The sequence below is a fragment of the Salarias fasciatus genome, chromosome 1, assembly GCF_902148845.1.
Source record: "Salarias fasciatus chromosome 1, fSalaFa1.1, whole genome shotgun sequence".
Lineage (NCBI taxonomy): Eukaryota > Metazoa > Chordata > Actinopteri > Blenniiformes > Blenniidae > Salarias > Salarias fasciatus.
Window position 1 is genome coordinate 17,654,194 of NC_043745.1, and position 18,577 is coordinate 17,672,770.

General features: G+C 41.2%; 2 protein-coding genes across 2 annotated transcripts in view; both read right to left on the reverse strand.

Moving 5' to 3' along the window:
* Positions 1-468: 468 nt before the first annotated feature.
* On the reverse strand, positions 469-11,639 carry smyd2a (SET and MYND domain containing 2a). Its single transcript, XM_030088871.1, has 12 exons — positions 11,358-11,639; positions 9,686-9,749; positions 8,878-8,988; positions 8,130-8,190; positions 6,728-6,855; positions 6,172-6,239; positions 5,220-5,322; positions 5,030-5,140; positions 4,798-4,918; positions 4,507-4,681; positions 3,925-4,033; positions 469-3,001 (listed from the first exon to the last, which is right to left on the reverse strand). The coding sequence occupies exons 1-12, from the start codon at positions 11,528-11,530 to the stop codon at positions 2,918-2,920; spliced, it is 1,308 nt and encodes a 435-aa protein (XP_029944731.1). The 5' UTR covers positions 11,531-11,639; the 3' UTR covers positions 469-2,917.
* A 1,439-nt stretch (positions 11,640-13,078) lies between these two features.
* galnt2 (UDP-N-acetyl-alpha-D-galactosamine:polypeptide N-acetylgalactosaminyltransferase 2) overlaps positions 13,079-18,577 on the reverse strand; it is a 57,121-nt gene continuing 51,622 nt past the window's right edge. The window contains exons 15-16 of the mRNA XM_030090029.1: positions 17,658-17,777; positions 13,079-17,550 (exon numbers count right to left, since the gene is read on the reverse strand). Coding sequence (XP_029945889.1) covers positions 17,395-17,550; positions 17,658-17,777 — 276 coding nt within the window. The 3' untranslated portion in view covers positions 13,079-17,394. The remainder of the gene's footprint in view (positions 17,551-17,657; positions 17,778-18,577) is intronic.

An 18,577-nucleotide genomic window follows, 5' to 3' on the forward strand; every position in this document is an offset into this window, starting at 1 on the left:
AAGAGAAATTTCACTTTGTGTTAACATTTTATTTCAGAATTTAACACCTTTATCACACTTTACAGGTTATCTTTACAAATCATGACAGTATACTCACAATCTGAATTAATAATTCAAACTATTTGATGCTGACTGACAGTTGACAATAGAAGTGCTATTTAATAGTAACTCTTAGCACATTTCTATATTTTTTCTGTTATTTCACTTGTCAAGTACAATTTATGGAAATTTAAGTAGATGCACTCCAGTATAAATTTGCATTGCTCTTTCTGCCTCTTCCTCACAGTAAAAACAGTCACGGTGAAAACGTTGAACATTATGAATGTCTACTTACCTTCATAAGTAAAACCAGGTCAAGGGCCACTCGGCTGACTTACATAAAAGATTGAGAACCAATGAAACCAGATTATGGAGAAATTGTTAAAGATGTATCTGGACACAGAACTTGTTTTGAAGAAACAAAGTGAAGCAGGTGCCATACTGTCATTTATTGAGTTTCACCAACATGATACAAAGAGAACCGGAGGCTCAGTTTTTAGTGCTGCATTCCAACAACTGAACATTCATGCCTGATAAAGTTAACAGTTCATTACAGAAACATAAACTGAAAAGCAAATGCATTTTGCTTTGATATGAGTCTTTGCCTCCTTTACATGCAGTAAAGATTGTACTGTTCCGACACTGGTGCCACAGGCTGCATCTTCAATGTCACAAAAAGAAAGCAAATATATACCACGTAATTGCTCAGTGTAACGTCAGAAATTAAACTTAACGCTCAACTCCGACCCCATAGAAGGTTAAGATTTTTTTTTTTGGTTTGCACACAGCTAGCTGATGAAGGGTGTTTGCAGTTTGCTTTTCCTCACAAGGATGAACAGAGTTACTAAAATTGCAGTTTAGAATCAAGAAGGAAAAGCTGTAAGGCAGGCACCTTCTAGATGCATTTTTGCAAATGACCAAAAGTCATATATGCTGGAGTTGCTACAAATATCACCACACGCGACTCATCACGACAGATCATTTCAGATAGTAAGCCACTTTTATGTGGTGCATTAACCTGCGTCTGTTGTAAACAAACTGGAGAAGCTACAGGCATTTAAGAAGAATAAAACAAAATCCGATCTGATACCAATTCCTCAGGCATTGCAAAGTGAAGACTGTCTGCTTACAGAAATTGTTTAACAACGAAATAAAATGTTCTCACATTTGCCATTTTGACATCATTTTCTCAAAAAGAAGAAAAAAAAAACTGTACAAAAATTTGAGTGCAACAAGAACCCTTTATAAGGCCCAGGTGATGATGTTTGCCTCGGCCTTTCTCTGTCCTTCATATATTGCATGATCAGCCTCAGAATCAAACCAGCAACAACAGACACAAGGTCCATTCAGCTGAAGAAAAAGAGGCAAATGTGTGAAGTTAAATCATGAAACCGGGGCAAGATTGCAAGTATCCAGGACCAACCTCCTCGTTAAGCCTGGCGCTTTCTGTTGGTCCAGTCTTCTCTCCATTTATCTTAAGAGTAAAAAGTTTGATTTTGCACAAAGGTAAATATTAAATTACCCTTTCAAAGGACTTTATTATTCAACTGTAAAAATTGAGGATACTTTGAAAGATTAAAGAATAAAAACCCCCTGTTATCATTAGTATAAAGGTCAGGTGAAGGTGATCATCATTTATACAGCTAAATGTGACTTTTCCTCACTTGTATAATTCAATCTGGATTCGTTCTGTTTCCGAGAAAAACTGCCAAAAATAGTAGGATGATGCATCTGCTGACAAAAGGCAACAAAAGCTACAGTATCGCCCCCCCCTATATTCCTGAGCAAAAAGGGGGCTCTGATCCTAGATGATTGGTCGAGTCAATGTACCAAAGAGGCAAACTGGTCTCACATCAGCGCTCCTGCTGAAGGACATGCTGTGAAACTAGTGAAAAGCTGGTTCCTTCTCAGATAAACCCGTGGCCTATTTGGTCAACAAGCCTCATGTAAAACAGACAAGACACGCATATAAACGCACGACGTAAAAGGTCAGACATGCAACACTTTGTGGCTTTTTAAACATACTGTAAGACAAGCCAATAACACTATCTGTTATTCATTCAGGAATAAGTCGGCATTTCCCTCTCTGCTGCTCCAGAGGAGATGCATTATCTTTTTTCACAGCTTAAACTAGAATCCATGAAGCCAGAAATCTTGCGGCTGTATACTTCAGAGAATTAAAATAACGTAAGTACTAATGCCCTCAGTATCAACGACTCATCAGGCTTGTACAAAATCGTGAACCGCGAGTGGTTGGTCTGGAGCGACGGTGCGGTCAGCCAGTCAGGACTGCTGCCAAGGAGATATGATGGAGAAACACTCTGCTGATGTGTCCACAAAACACAGTCAAAACACACTGAACGATTTCAGACTCATCACCTGAGGAAAAACTCGACCTCAGAAAAATGAGTCATCACATGGAAGTGTTAGTGGCTACAAAGGCAGCTTTGCAGGTAGTACGTCTTTCTTTTTCCCCACTGATATGATTGATATTGTTTTTTTTTTTTTTAGCCGATTACAGCACGGGGTTATTGAGCGTCAGCACAAACGGATAAAGCTCAAGAGTTGTTTGTTTTTTCCATTCCCAAACAATGTGAATCCTTCATTGTCATTTTTTTTAAAGTCCAGCTCCGACAGGAAGCAGGCAGCTGCAGGTACAGACGAGGTCGTCTGCAGTCCAAACACGTTTACATGTAAAAGAAACTCTTGCCTAAGAAATGCAGGTGAAACGACCGAGTAGGAACGAAAAAGTAGAAAAAAAACAGAGGTATAAGATGCATGCCGTGCATTTGAGATGTGTATTTTGCTGTTGACTTCAGAGGGGTGCTCACTCAGGAGGCGCCCATCCTCAGTCTTTGCTCCATCAGCTTTGTTTTCTTTACTTCTGCTCCTCAATTTCTCGCTTGACCTCCGCTACATAATGATGATCTTTTCCATGAGCCACCTCCATGATGGCGAGAGCCTGAAGACAAGAAAAATTAAGTGTTTTTCCAAACCATTAGGAGACGTCGTCCATGATCAAAGAGTAAACAAGAGAGGAAACGACTTGATGCAAAGGAAGAGCATGAGAAACTTATTACAGAGCGAGTATTAGGACAAAACTTTGACAAGGTCTAATGGAACTGAAAAAAAAATACTTGACATAAAATATGCAACAACTTGAAAACTAGTCAATCTATTTTGAAGATAAAAGTTCTGTCTGTGTTTTCTGATTGCTTTAGCTTTACTCTAAGTAATTATATATTCAAATATGCTTTGTTTGCAAATGAGCTGAAAAAAGAAATACATTATTTAAGGTATCTTCTCGGCATTTGTAGCACTACCTATTTTTTTTTTTTTTTTTTTTTTTACTTTGTAACAAGAAAAAAAAGCAAGAAATCAATTAGTCTGTAAAATAGACATCTGTGTTTCTGCAGGAAAGGAAAAAGACCAAATCAAATACCATGATATATAGGTTTCTCCATTACGTCAAAAAAAAAACTATATTAGCGGTACTTAAGTGTGCTGAATCCAATCAACTGGATACCTGCTTCCTTTCATCCAGTGTTGTTTAGGCAAGGAAAAAGCAGGGATACAATATGAATGTTTTTCTAAGAGTAAATATATCAGGGTTTTGTTAGTAGACTGCTGATGTGTCTCAACTATACATACATACATACATACATACATATATATATATAACTGATTAACCTTAAAACAAGCAAAAAAACACAAAAGTGATTACTCAATCAGGATAAGAGTTTTTTGGTTAACTCAAATTATTTTTGTGGCACTGATCAAGTTTACCCAATTCATGTATTATCTTGCCGTGTGATGAGTCAGTTTTCCTTAACATCCAAATGTTTCACTCAACACATCCAACGGACCCGCTGGATCGAGACACACCTTTTTCAGAGCTCTGACTCCTTGAGATTTCTTCTCCAGCCCCAAATACAGCCGGCCCAGTTTCAGATACATCGATGCCACGTTCAGAGAGTAGGCAGGATAGTGAACACTGAAGGGACAATATTATTCATACGTCAAACAGAGCGGGAAAAAAATAATTCATTTGACATTTCTATAATATTAGAACTATATCTATATTTTAAAATGTGCTAACACCTCTGAAGATAAATCTCAAAGCAACCGAGTAAGGTCTACATTTGAAAAACATTTTAAATCTCATCTAAACAATTAAATACACTGTATGCTTAAGTGAGAGAAAGTTTTACAATTTCAGGCTAAAAAATATCAAACACATGGGTGGAAACAGATAATTTGCATTGTATCACAACACCTTACATTAGAGAAGATGAAAGAGGGGTTTCTATAGGAATGTTTGTTCTGTGTAACTTTCTGGAAAGCAATAAATTATGTCACTCAAGAGTAGGAGTGAGAGGAGACAGATGACCCATTATGTTCAGTTGCCAGATGATACAGTTACACATCTGCTGAGCCTGCAGGACAGGCTCTGACTGATCCGTTTACCTGTACGGCTGAATTATCTTCTCGCCGTAGTTCATTGCACCGTCCCAGTCCTGCATGTAGAGACAGACGCCCATGGCTTGATACATCATGTGCAGCATGTAGACGTTTGTGTCTGCAAAGATGGCTCCCATCTTCTCCTGGCTGAGCTCGCACATTTCCAGCAGCTCGGTGGGACGTAAAGGAGAGTCAGGGAAAACAACAGACAGCGTGGCTAAAAAAGGAGGAGGACAGGCAGTGAAATGTTGACACTGATGAGTTGAATTAGATCTTCCGTTTTCAAGAGAAGGATATTTTTGTAGTGTTTGGCTCTCCTGAACTCTTCGATGACGTTCTTGGCGTAATGGACCATGGATCGGATTTCCTCTGGTTCTGGTGGAGAACTCAGCTTTCTGATCTCCATTTTGGCCTTGTCCTTGAAAAAAAAAACAGAAAAAGACATAAGCAACCATGAAGTAAAATATGACACACAGTTGGATTAAGTTAATATTTACCATCCAACTGCAAATCAGAAATCTAACTGTACCTTTGACTTGGAGGTGCACTCTGTACACTGGCATGTGAAGAAGTAGGAATCTAACAGGCGCTCTCTCCGGTCCTCTGTCGGGTACAGCAGGTCAATGTAGCTGTTAAAGATCTAAAAGAGGAGAGAAAAATATTTAATTGGATTCATTTAACAAATTTTCTATAACTGTATTTTCAGAAATCGTATTCACCTCATCTCCAGGGTTTATCTCCTTCACAGCTCTGACCTCGGCCACCGTGCCCTTATAGGTCACGATGACGTTGGGACTACAGCTGTGGTTCATCAGTGCTACACTGGAAGGAAGAAAGAGGGACAATGTGAAGCAATACTAAATAAAAAAAGACTTTCATCACATAAGCGATGTTGGAATAGCAAACATGTATCCATCTTCTACACTACTTGAATCAGCTCGGGGTTGTGAAGTGCTGGAGCCAATCCCAGCTGACTTTCTATAAAGGCAGAACACAATCCGGGAAGGTTACATCCATGCTTCTGGACCGTGGGAGGAAAAATCCTATGTATGCACCGGTCCCCAAATCTAGACTCAATTCTTGCTGTGATTCAAAACCCTGAACCACTGAGCAGCTTGGAGAAGAACAGCGAGATGCAGATTTATATTCACTGCTGGGCAAAAACAAAAGCAAGAGGTTGTTCAAAAAGTAACCCCATGAATCACTGTTTAGAGTTTCTGCCAATTCCACTCGAAATGCAAATTAGAGAAATGAAAAAAATGCAAAAAAAAAGAAAATAATAATAAAAAAATAAAATCAATATTCAGTGTAAGTTTCTGAAAAGCACAAATCCCCTCTGTAAACTCGTTTCATTTCAAGGTCTTTCAAGACGGCTCAAATGCATTTAAGAAGCCGAACTTCCAAATCTTTCAAATATTAGCACAAGTGTCTGAATAATAAAACATGAATTAAACATGAATTTAAAAAAAATAAAGACAAGATCAGAAGAACAAAATAAGCAAACAAAAGTGTTATTTCAACAAGTAAAACATTGAACAGGCAGAATATGAGCAGTTATTCAGACGAATGAAGATTACTTTCATTTCTTAATATATTGAAAACACTGCGTCTCGTGTGAAATGTGTATTAAAACGAAACAGACAAGCCGGTGATGCTGTGTTTGGTACTCACTCAGGAAAAGCCGCTGACCCGAGATGAGAGAGCTCCTCATCCTCGATGGTAAAACCATTACAGTTTACCTAGAGGGAGACAGAGGGGGGGTGTTAGAAGAGGGAAACACCCCCCCGCCATAACACTGCTGCACCATGAGGCTCATCCAACCTCCCCTCTCTGCCCCTGATGTGAAGGATAAATGCAGCGATATGATAAGAAGCCAGGAAAGTTGTTTCCACTCTGAAACTGCACATGAGAGACTGTCTCTTTATTGTGGCAAACCGAACTCACACCTGTGTAACAATCCTGCTGTCTGATCAACATACTGATCTGCCACGCCTGTGAGGAAGAGGAGGGATTAGGGAGGGAAGTAGGCCTTTGGGGAACATCGCAGAATTGTGAAATGTCTGAGTTCGGCTCATGAAAATGAACGCAAAAACCAAAGCGTTGCATTTACACACACATACACGTGTGTGCGTCTTTATTTTGTGTTTTCTTTTAAAGTATAAACTCATGAAAATAAATATTTACCTGTTTTCTTCGAGAGTATAAACTCATGAAAATAAATATTTACCTGTGCAAAGAGCTCAATGAGAGTCTGTTCATCTGGGAGGTCGCTGATGTGTCTGGAGTAGAAGTGATGCAGCGCTGCGATGTCCGCCTGGACCATCTCATCCTTCTCACTGTCCATCTTATCTAAATCTGAAGGAATCAGTACACCAGAGAGGGAAAGTGCTCAAAGGAGAGAAAAATATAATGTGAATCTTGGTGAACATCATGAGGAGCTTGAAGCCGATTCTTGACCCTCAAAAACTACTTTCAAAAGGAATTCTTAAACCCATGTACACTTTTAACCCAAACAAGCAGGACAGATCATATCTCCCCCTTATTGGTTTCCCTTTATTGACCTGTGAAATCTATGGTTCAGTATTGTTTTAAATTATAAAGCTCTTAACAACCAGACTCTGCCATAGCAGAACAGTAACGTTAATAACATCTTTTCTATTTGTGAGATTTCAATAGTTCTGTTGCTGCGGTTGAAAGCTCAACATTAACTTTTCTGATATTTCAGGCGACATCGTCATATGTAAAACATTTGTTATTTGATAAGATAATGAAACATTTTAAGCAATATTTGCCACATTGAATGGCAAAATGACAGGTGAACAAATCTAAGTAGCCCTGTTTAGTGACCCTAGTCTTACAGAAACCCGTTCACTGCTGGCGAGCGTTCAAAACGCCCCGGCTGCAGACCATGTGCCTTTTCCAATCCCACTGACTCACTCTGACTCAGACCCCCGGCGGCAGGCAGCAGCTGACTCGCTTTGTGTGCATGAAGGACAGGTGTGGAGGTTAATTCTGTGACAATCCTGTGCAGGAATCCTGAGCAGGCAACATCAACTTAGACTACTAGATGACAAATCCCAGCAGAGCAGAGAAAACAGTTTGTGGGCACTTAGTGGGGTTAAACTCTCCCAACAGTACGTCGGCTATGCAGCTGGCAGTCACTGCACCGAGATCGAAAAATGTCACTTTAATAAAGCTTATAACTCTATCCTCATTATTTATTTTTAAAACCCCATATTGCTGCACAAGAATGAGAGCTGAGGTTAAACATAAGCCTGTCTGAGTTCAATCACAGTCTTCGAAAGAAGAGCAAAGAGTTCCTTGCTCAGGGGCACAGTGGCAGTAGTTGTTAAAGGGAGGCAGGGAACATGAAATTACAGCACCCAGAAGCTTGGGATTTAAGTCCCAGTACTCTGCACACTTGGAGTGAATGAAAGAGACAGATCCAGCACTGGAGGCTACAGCCCAAGATATTAATAGACGCTCTGCTACAACTGCAGCGAGCAAGCAAGAGCACACTCTAACACACACATACACACACACACTGCAGCATGTAACTAAAAATGAAAGGATATGTAACTAAACGCACACCCCCATGAATTCCCACACACAGAGAAAAGCCTACTTACGAGATTCAAACTCTTTGAGCAGCAGCAGCCGTTCTGAGGAGGTGCGCTCTGTGGTGACTTTCTGCAGCACGACGCACACAAACCACACAAACAGTCAAGAATGAATAAAACATCTGCAATTTAACCTTCGCTCGGCAATGAACGTGAGCAACAACATCAACAATAAGTGACGTGAACTACAGGTGTCACAACAGATCCACGGTCAGGCTCTGTTCACTCTAAAGAAGCAAGGCCGCTTTGATCCGATTACACAGGGACGACGACTGATTGTTTAGTTTAACCATCTTATATAAAAATGAGAACATGACAAAACCAGCCGGTGATTGGCTGGTCATACTGTAGACATCCTGAGGCAATAGGGGAATGTTATGCTACATGTATGCATTGCATTTATTGCATCTGCTTCACTGGTTGATCTTTTGTGAAGTGCACAGAGAGAACAGGAGTAACTCATTATGTAACCGGCACGTGTGTCATTTATAACTAATGAGAAGTCTGAAAATGAAGAGTGATGCACTATTCTCTTGGTAAAAGCATTTATTTAAATTACTTTAATTAATGGTTTTCAGGCAAACATTCGACAGACTTCATACTTATCCTAATATGTAATTTTTGTATGTCAATAACTTATGACAATACATGGGGTTTTCATACAAGATGCTCAGTAAAAAAAAAAGAAGAACTATGGCATCTCAACATAAAAGGCAACTCTGACTGTACAAATACCAACTCTTAGTTATGACTTCACCTGCTTCATGATTATTCTGGCCACCAGTCGGACCGTCTCTGATGGACACCAGTTCTCCCCGTACGCACACATAGCGACACACTCCAGCTTATGCATCGGCCAATCACCTCTCTACAAACACACCGAAACACACAGAGACAAGAAAGTAGTGCATTCTTATCGTTGTTTACTTTCAAGTGGATACAAAATCCCAAATGATCAAGATTAGAATTCGACAATTCAACAGAGTATGAAGAACAATTTCATTTTCCAAAAATAAAAGCATTCTAGATTAATCAGGAAATGACACACACACCTCTCTCACTTGCATTTTACTGCAGTGCACAAACTGTTTAGTTTTTTTTTTTTTTTTTGGTCATGAAACAAAACAGTCAGAAAGAAGACAGGTTTAATCGTCATAGCAACAGGAGAGTGTGTGTGCTGCTGTTTCCCAGCATAAATGTCAGCATAAACTTCTTCTGACGTGGTTCTCAATGTGTGGTCTGAGGAGTCGAGGTTGGTGTGACCACAGAGAAACTGCAGCACACAAAGGACAATGAATCACATCGTATATAAGGAGAATGTCAGGTGACAATAATTGGGAGGATAAATGATTTTCACTGTGTTTGTTTAATGTAATACGGAAAATTTATCCAAATCAATCTAAATTAAGACGTATCATTTAATGTTTACCTTCAATCTGTAAATTTGAGTGAAATATTGTAACTTTTGGTGACATAGTACCTCCTCGCTAGAAACACTTGAGAGAAAATGACCACACACAAGAACACTGCACTCTTAAAAAAGGGGGGAATAAGGATCATCTTACCTGACAGTCAACATTGCAGTAGTAAGCCTGCTTACATTTTCCACACTTAAAAAGGTCTTCTCTTCTGCAATGAAATTAAAGCAGTATTGAAAGAGATTTATATGCTCAATAACAAAGTTCCCATTTCTATTCTGAAACATCATTACCTGATGCTTTTCAATAGGATGTTATTTATTCCACATTCAAAAATCTGGTATCATCATGAATCTAATACTGAATGAGATGATGATTTTGATTATTTGTTTTACTTAAATGGCCAATAGGTTGAATGATCTGAAGTTTAATTTATTTCAGTCATCTTCACAAATAATATACTCCTCTCAATGGAGTACAGCAGAAAAAGGAACAAGCTGAAGCACTATCTGCCTGTTCAAAAAAGTCCTTTGTTTTCTGGAATAACTATATTTTTCCCTGCCTCTGCTGGGTCTGATGTTAGCTGTTAAAACATAACTTCATATGCAAAATCCTGCATTGCAGAAAGCCCATTGCATACGTTTAACAAACATTCCTCAAAACATGTCCAATCCAATTTCCTAAAAAAGGAGTGATTTTCTTAAATGCAGGTTATAAACATATATTTATTTGGGGTATTTTGGATTGTGTAAGAGCTACTGTACAGATCCCCGGACACAGAAGTGCACCTCTGGCCTTCTCTTGGGACACATGGCCTCCTAAATTTAGCACTCCAACCTTTCAGTGCTCTACAAACCTTTTAATGGCCGCCTGTGAAGCTCAGGCGTATGCGCATGCCTGACAACATGTGGTCAAGAGTGTGACCCACGGGAAGGGTTAATTTACCTCAAAAGAGTGTCAAAGCTTCTGAAAGGGAAACGTAAAAGAGCAATTCCCTCATGTTCTTGAGAGGTCATGTCTTTAAACACACCAACACATGACAGTGCTGGCTCATGCCTGTCGGCTGGCCTCTCTCGCCACCTTCCATCCTCCATGGCTACTGATGAGAACCTGCCACTGACACCGAAGCTGGAGAGACCTGTTAGTTCACAGGTCTGCCTGCTGGAAACCGGAAGCCTAAATATGTGGGTCACTAACAAATAAGGTTTGACGACATGAACCAACTACATGTTTTGAAAGCATGAATGATGTATGTTTTCATTGCGTGTGGGATGCATTATGTTGCTGTGTTATTTATTATGTAGGTTTTATGGAATTTGAAATAACATGAACAATAATTGAGGCTCATCCATTCAATTGGTAGTGGCACTGATTATAATTTTAAACGATAACATTTTCTACATGTTGATTTCACATATCTAGCCCCTTTTTTAGTCAGCGATCCATGTGGAGGTGTAAGAAGGCATGGTAATGGTAACAGATATGCAGAGGCTTTAGTAGCAGGAATGGCAACACAACAGTGCATCTGAGTCTGTATTTAACATTCTGGATTTAGGATGTGCGGATTTCGGGCTGCCGTGACACCTCCGTGTAATAAACAAACCTCAGAGAGTGGATCAGGTGAGCTGCCTCGCCGCACTGACCCATTTTAGGTCTGCACCAGCGGACAGGCTGTCCGGTGCTTTAAATGCTAACCTAGCAGAGTTAAGAGGTTAGCTGGCTCCGGACTGGCTCCGGGCTCCCTGCGCGCTGTCTGAACGAGCGAGGACACCGCCTGGGAGGCAGGGAGGTGTCTGCTGGAGAAGGGGTGCAGGTTTACCTGGTGAAGCAGTGCTCGCAGTGCGCTCCCCTCTCATTCACTGTTAACACGTAGGAGTAGGCAGGACAGGCGAACACCAGCTCCCCCACCGCGAAGTGCCGCACCGCCCGCAGGCCTCTGCCCTTTCCCGGGCTCAGGAACCGCTCCGTGCCGTCTATGCCTTCGTTCTTCATGTTTTGTGTAAACCTCGCTTTTCGACAGTGAATTCCTCTCTTCCTCCTCGCAGCTTCCACCTGAGTCTGCTGAGTGCGCTAATCAGCTCCTGTCCGAGCCGCGCTCTTCTTCTCCGTGCCCGCTCCTGTCCGCCCGACCTCCCGGCCTCCCCCTGCTGGAGAGGAGACGACACTACATGCTCTGCTGCACGACTTCAAACGCTGTGATGTAATGTGACGCAAATGAAACAGAAAATCACATTTAGAAAATTACGCATCTCCCATACCGTTTCTATCCACTCATCCCTATACCAGTTTGTCCACTTCACAGTCACTTAGTGCTGGAGCTGATCCCAGCTCAGTGGAAGCAACAGATAGTCAGACACCTATTCACAGAACAAGCACGTCTTCCCCACCACACACACAGACACACACACACAGAAAATGTGCAAACTCACAGAAAGTCTCCCCTTCCATTCAGAATAAAGGCTCACAACTGTGCAGCTGCCACCCTTCACAGCTGTTGTACACTATCATGGATAGCCAGAAGGTTCTCAGTTTGAGGAACAGGAAAACTTGGGCCCAAGCTGGACTCTGTGTAAGTTGGGTGTTATCCACGTGGTCCAGATTCCTCTCACCAGTGCAAAAAAAAAAAAAAAAAAAAAAAAAAAAAAAAAATCCATTGTAGGCTGCACCCCTCTGTGTTTACCCAGTGACTGACTGACAACCTGCAGGCCTTTTCCCATAGTCGGCTTGGATAAAGTGGTATAGAAGATGGATTTGTGTATCTGATGGAGGTACTTGCCTCGTGATGGATCTATTGTTCATATCTGTAAATACCACCTACGAATCCATATCATTTCCTTTCTGTGAGAACAACTGAGGGTTTAAATTTCCTTCAGGGTTGAAAAAAGCATTCACCTCTTTAGTGTGCCTGAGCTGGATATCTTCACGTATCTTTGCATTTGAGAACAAAAGATAAAATTGATGCATCCCTACTAAAAATGGTTTTTAATTTCAAAGGAGTTTATACAACATGTGAAATCAGAAATCAGATCTGTTACATTGCACAGGGAGTTTTCATTTACCAGCAACAAAAAAACTATAGATTAATAAAAATGTAATAGAGTGAAATATTAAATATTTTGTGAAGATGCGGTCCACAGTGAGATATTAAGAGATCAGCAGAAACATCGGTTGTCTGTGTGTGGACTGGGAGCTTGAGGTGCAGATCAAATCACTTGAGACCCATCCGTTTTATATATATAAATGCATTTATTTAAGTTAATCATTTCTTTTCATTCAAAGTTGAATTTCTGCTGTATCTATAAAACATGGGACAGTTAGAAGCGCTGTGCAGTCCAACAACAAAACTAGGAACCGCGGCTGAGTACACTGTGTATATATGTACATACTGTACACACACTGATGTAGGTATATACAAAAATATACACTTTTACATGTGTGACCCCTGGAGTTGCATTCACCTCATTTTAACATTAAGTCATTCAGCAAAGCCACATTCCTCTCAGGAACACACCGGTTCTTCTGGAATACTGTCGTTATCGGTCATTACCAGGTGAAAAGGCTTTTACAGTAAACTGTCTGACGTGCAGGTTAAGCCCCTCTCTCTCCCCGACTCTCAAACACTGCTACAGCCGGTCACAGCGAAAGATGGGGAAGCTTAAGCAGCCCTGAGCTGGATGTCTCAGCAGGGCTTTTCACATATCACACAGGGCTCTCCTCCCGTTAATCCTAAAAGGGGATTGCAGGTGGGTCTAGAGGGGGAACACGTCCCGGTTTAAGGACAAACCGTGAGCAAACTCCTCTCCCTGTTGAAAAGGGAAAGCAGAGATACACTAAACACGTCACCTTCACACCTCCTCTGCTGCTGACCTTCATCATCTTCAAAAAAAAGTTTGTCTTGAAAACACACCGAGTAGGAAAATTCCTATTGTCTTGAAGAGGACACCCTTGATTCTTGATTCATGTTTAAGTACCACATCTGCATTACTGATAATATTCTGCCTCTTGAATGACACTTCTTGCTGAGAGGCTCCACTTCAACAGTCACTTTGAAGACCATAGGGTGTAAATATTCCATGAAAAATGTATTCTACTAAGTCAAAACAAATAATTAAAAAAAAAAAAAAAAAAAAACCCAATCAGCAGCTAAGAGGAGTCCTACAAGTTGAACTGAGACTGGAGGAAACATGAAGATACACAACGTACAACGCATCCTGAAACTGAACAAGTCCTCTGAGACTCATTCCTACTTTTCCAAAGACTTTGACTCCTTACTTTTCCTTACGCAGAAAAAAAACCAGGAAGGAACTTTGGCACATTGTGCTAAAGATGTAAACATTTAATCATCCAATCAAAACGAGGCGCTGGACTTTTAAATTATTACAGTCATTGTTCTCTGTGTATAACATTAAAACAATAAAAAATAAAATAGCAAACCTGTAATCCTCCACAAGAATAAGACAAGTTTAATAAGAAAAAGGCTTGAAATGACATATGTGAACTATTGTAGCAGGCAGGTTCTGCCGTGGTCGCTCAGGAGTGTGTATTGAGGCTCACAAGCCGGCTGAATGGAGCAGGCATAAAACAACAGTTTATCAAACCAACAGGGGGGAAAAAAAGAAATGAGAAAAAAGTCTGAAGCTGCCTGGCTTTGTGTTAAAAGCTTACAGCCTCAAATCCTTTTTCCCCTTCTTTGTTGCACAACTGTTGCCCAGACAAGCGTGACAGTAGATGGCGCTACACACCACATGTGTATCTATTTGCTGCCTTTCTTCCAGATCCCACAGTGAACCAGCAGCACCAGACCATCAACATTTAATGGCACGTTAATGGCTGAGAGCTGCTGAGGATGTCGTTACCTTCCCACAGCGGTGCAGCTCAGACACAGTTACAGACTTGAGCCTTATAGATGTTGGGAAAAAAAAAACACCCTACTGAAAAACAGATGTACAACTTTAATCAAATCCATTCCATGGATAACAGACTTCATGATTCCACACAAAACCCCCAAAAAACTAAAATCTTTTGAATTTAAAAAACCAAATTTTCAAATGGCCTACAGCAAAGTAAAGCAGATGAGGAGGCGACCATCTCTACACATGTGAACTGTTCACACTAGAACCTGCATTTGTTTTCACACTGCTGGAGTTTCTTCTGAATTGACAGTAACACACTGATGAAATGTGCAATGGAGAAAACGTGAATTAAAACCTAGAATTCAAATCACCCTTTCATGAATTGCAGTTCTCTTATAAAATTAAGACACTAAAAATGTTTCATACTTGAGTTTCCAAGGAGAACAACTAAGCTGTTGCCAAATTAAGGTGACATTTGAATAAAAATTGAGCTTTTAAGGCAACATCACGCATCCAAATTGAGCCTGTGTCGAGGGTCTTTTGCGTTTTCTGTGGCCTGGCAGCACAATGCAGCAACCTATCAAGTCAAAGGATAGGCTTTTTTCCCCCCAAAGAAAAAAAACAAAACAAAACAAAATGAAAAACAGCTGCAGCTACAGCTCACCTTCACAACTCCAGTCACTGCATGTTCAGATGAGACAAAGCACCAGGTAGGAAGAGAATGAGAGGCTTATGCACAAAGCAGTTTAACAGAAGACGCTAAAATACTATCAGAAAAACATGACAAACCGCCTGTTAGTCCACAGCTCATTAAAACTTTGAAGATACTCAGAACTTTCATGAGGGTGTGATTGTGGATGACACAGACTGAATAACAGAGACTGGTTTCTGAATTGACGACTTGTTTTCTGGTTTCTCTAAACTTGGAATTTTCAAATCCCATCATCTCAGAGACATCTCATGTTGACGCAATGGTCTTGAAGTCGTGACGAGTCGCTCTAAATGTACTGAAAACCAATTCCTCTTAACCTCATCTTCATTACTCACCAATGACTAACAGCACAGCAGATCACAGCGGTGGAGATGAAGGGAGCAGGGAGCCCAGAGGGGAAAAGTGTTTCACACAAAACATACACAAAAGGCATCTGCAGCTGGACTCATACAGCGAGACATTTACTCTGTGGTATCAGCAGCACTACGCAACGTAATGAAGAACTACAATGTGGCACTTCGCCGTTTTGTGACACCAAAACATTGTTGCTCTTAAAAACAGAAAAACAAAAAAAAAGTAGCTTGCTGAAATAAAGTGTGTATTTTCACTGTGTGAAAACTGAGCATCCCTGCTTGTGCAATCTGAAAAATCTGCTCACCTCCGGCAGACACACAGTGAGGACAAACAGTAAAGCCACGTTTACTGCAGCTACACATTTTTTAACAGATAGCTCATCCAACAGGCACAATGAGGGGAAAAAAGCGCGCTAATGTAAGAAACAGCTGAGTGAATGTAACTGCGGGAATACGCTGCTGATGCATGCAGTCAGTAGGAACATTTTAGAGCACGTCTGCTGCTCTCTTTATGGACGCTGACGTTTAAAACTCATCTTTGTCGAATGACATCTGCACTATGACAACAGTACCCAGTTTTACTTTATGGATAAAGGAAAAAAAAAAGATTTTGCCACAGAGTTGCGCTACAATTCACCAGAGGAGTTCATCATGTAGACAAATATGCTGAGTTTCCTTCGTTAACTGATCATTAGTATGTAAAGCTGTGTGGTGAAACGATCACGTCACTCATGTCTGCATGACCGGGACAAGAATGACTGATCGGGATGGCCTTTTTTTTTTTATTCGATAGCTCGCCGCACCTGATCGCCGCAGATTAGAAGCAGCAACATAAAACCAGTTTGGAAGTGACTGTTAGTAAGATTTTACAATGGCAAAGGAAATCATCTGTGCAAGAAACAAGTATGGAGAGAAAAAAAAAACTCTTCGCTGCTCATCAATGAAACCCGATTCAACCTTTTAAAATGTTTCTAACTTTTGACAAAAGTAAACATGAAAACACTAAAAAATTTCTTCCGAGAAGAACGGCGGAGATGTGAGGATGCTGCAGCAGCCAGTGCTACAGGGCGATTTCTGACACTTCCTCGCATCACCCTGAACTTTCCTATCAGAGACTCCGAAGCAAAGAGGCTTTTCCCGAACCGTCTCTCACCTGCCCGTGTCAAAATCTGTAGAAAAAGAAGTTGTGTAGAAAACAAAGCAGAACACAGAGTACTCTCCTCTCACATTCGCCTCACTTTTCTCTGCTGATTCTGTAAATTAGAGCAAAGGAGAGGAAAAGCTCAAGAAATGGAGTCCATCTCCTCCCTTCTTATCATTTAACACCCACAAGACTGGAAGCATCCACCCATGCTCCAAGATTCCTTTTAAGAATAAAATAAAAAAAATAAAAAATTCTCCTGCAAATCTGAAAGGAGAATCAACAGTGAGAAATGAAAAAAAAAAAAAAAAGAATAGGAAAATTAAAACACTAAAAACGCCCCTCAGTTTTGCTTTATAAGCATCAAAAGAAGTAAAAGAGGAATTCACTGGTCATTCACCGCTGGAACCATCAATGAACAAAAACACTGAGGTATGTATTTTGAAACAAAAGTCTCTTCATTGCTTCCATCCTCATTCTGCTCATCGACGCGCCCTCCCTCCCTCCCTCCACCCAACAGTCAGCCTCCAGGTTACTCCATCGCGGTCTACAAGCCCCTCCCCCCTGTGGGCGTGGCCTGTCATCTGAGGGAGGGGGGAGGGGTGAGTTGTGGGGAGAGGGGCTGTACACACGGCTGGCCGGCTGCACCTCTGAGGAGGACGAGGAGGAGAAGGAGCAAGAGGGATCCATTCATCCACCGAGTCTGTGTTTCTCCTCGAGTCTTGTCGGGCTCTGAGTCTGTCGGTTTTGTCCGTCGTAGATCCACGTCTTCCCGGAGCGCGCCGCGCCGCGCCCCACTATGATTGTAAATTGAGGGTGAACTTCCACTGCTGGTTGAGGCTGGGGCTGCAGACCTCCACCGTGAGTCCGCCCATCCTGGCGCTGCGGCTGTCCAAGCAGAGGTTGCTGCCCACGTGACGAAGCTTCGAGTTGGACTCGATTTGCTCCCATTTCTGCATAAAAAAATCAGCCACAAACGTCGAAAGTGAGCCCCACTTGTAGGCAACATGGAAACTGGTTTGTGCAGAAACTGCAGCAGAGTAGAGCTGGCTGTGAATACCTGTCTGCTGTCGTTCTCTCGACAGCCTTGTAGCTTGATGAGAGACCCAGCTGTTCTGTCCACCACAGTCAGACACAGGTCCATGTGTTTCACCGATTTATCCTTGGTAAGGGCCCATTCCTGCAGCGGCAAGACGCATGCCAAATGTTACTGCACAAAAGGGGACTGGAGACGCTCTGAACAAATCTTCAGGTTTAAATGTTTATATGATTGAACATATGCCCTCTGGCAAAACCTTGATTTTTGATGAAAAGAAAAAAAATACAAAAGAAAGACATTTTCCTGTACAGAATAAAGCTTTTAAATGCAGTTATATCACCTGGTAGCTAGCAACTGATGACTTGAAACGCTTGATATTTGGTATTTTGCAAAATTTTTATATTTTAGGGGGAAACCTGGAATCTACAAGTTACAATGAGCAAAGGCAAAGTTTTTAAATTCAGTGTTTACATTAAATGTGACAGCGGCTTTACTCCTTCACAAAAATAAGTATAAAAGTAACCCTGATGTTTTCTCATACTTGACTTGATTTTTCTGCACATCTGCAATGTTCGAATTGCAATGATCCAAGTACCGGTAAGTAAAATAAATGAAGAGGGGAAGACTTGATTCGAGTGTTTGTTCCACATTATTTACACTCTCTAACAACCTCAGGAACCTCTCGTAGCGTCCGTCCAGGTGAAACCCTTCACAGCGCCTTTTCCAAAGAGCCGCCATGTCGGACACACCTGTCGACTAAGAGGTGCTTTGTTTGTCGCGGCTGCATTCAATTTTACGCTGGATTTCACACCGCAGCATTATGTTTCTGAAACCCGAAGCCGCTGAAGTGGCAGCAGTTGCGGCGCTGGTGAGCGTGAAACAGACGAGCACCAGCGGCGGTCTGTAACTCTCTGTGACAGCAGATTTCCACTTTACACCTG

Bases quoted from the DNA above. Each gene is read 5' to 3' on its own strand.
- smyd2a (XM_030088871.1), bottom strand. From the start codon at position 11,530: ATGAAGAACGAAGGCATAGACGGCACGGAGCGGTTCCTGAGCCCGGGA. The intron at 9,750-11,357 runs GTAAACCTGCAC...ATTTCATTGCAG, and splicing joins TGCGAGCACTGCTTCACCAG to AAGAGAAGACCTTTTTAAGT. The intron at 4,919-5,029 runs GTACAGTTAGAT...TTTTTTTTCAAG, and splicing joins AGTGCACCTCCAAGTCAAAG to GACAAGGCCAAAATGGAGAT.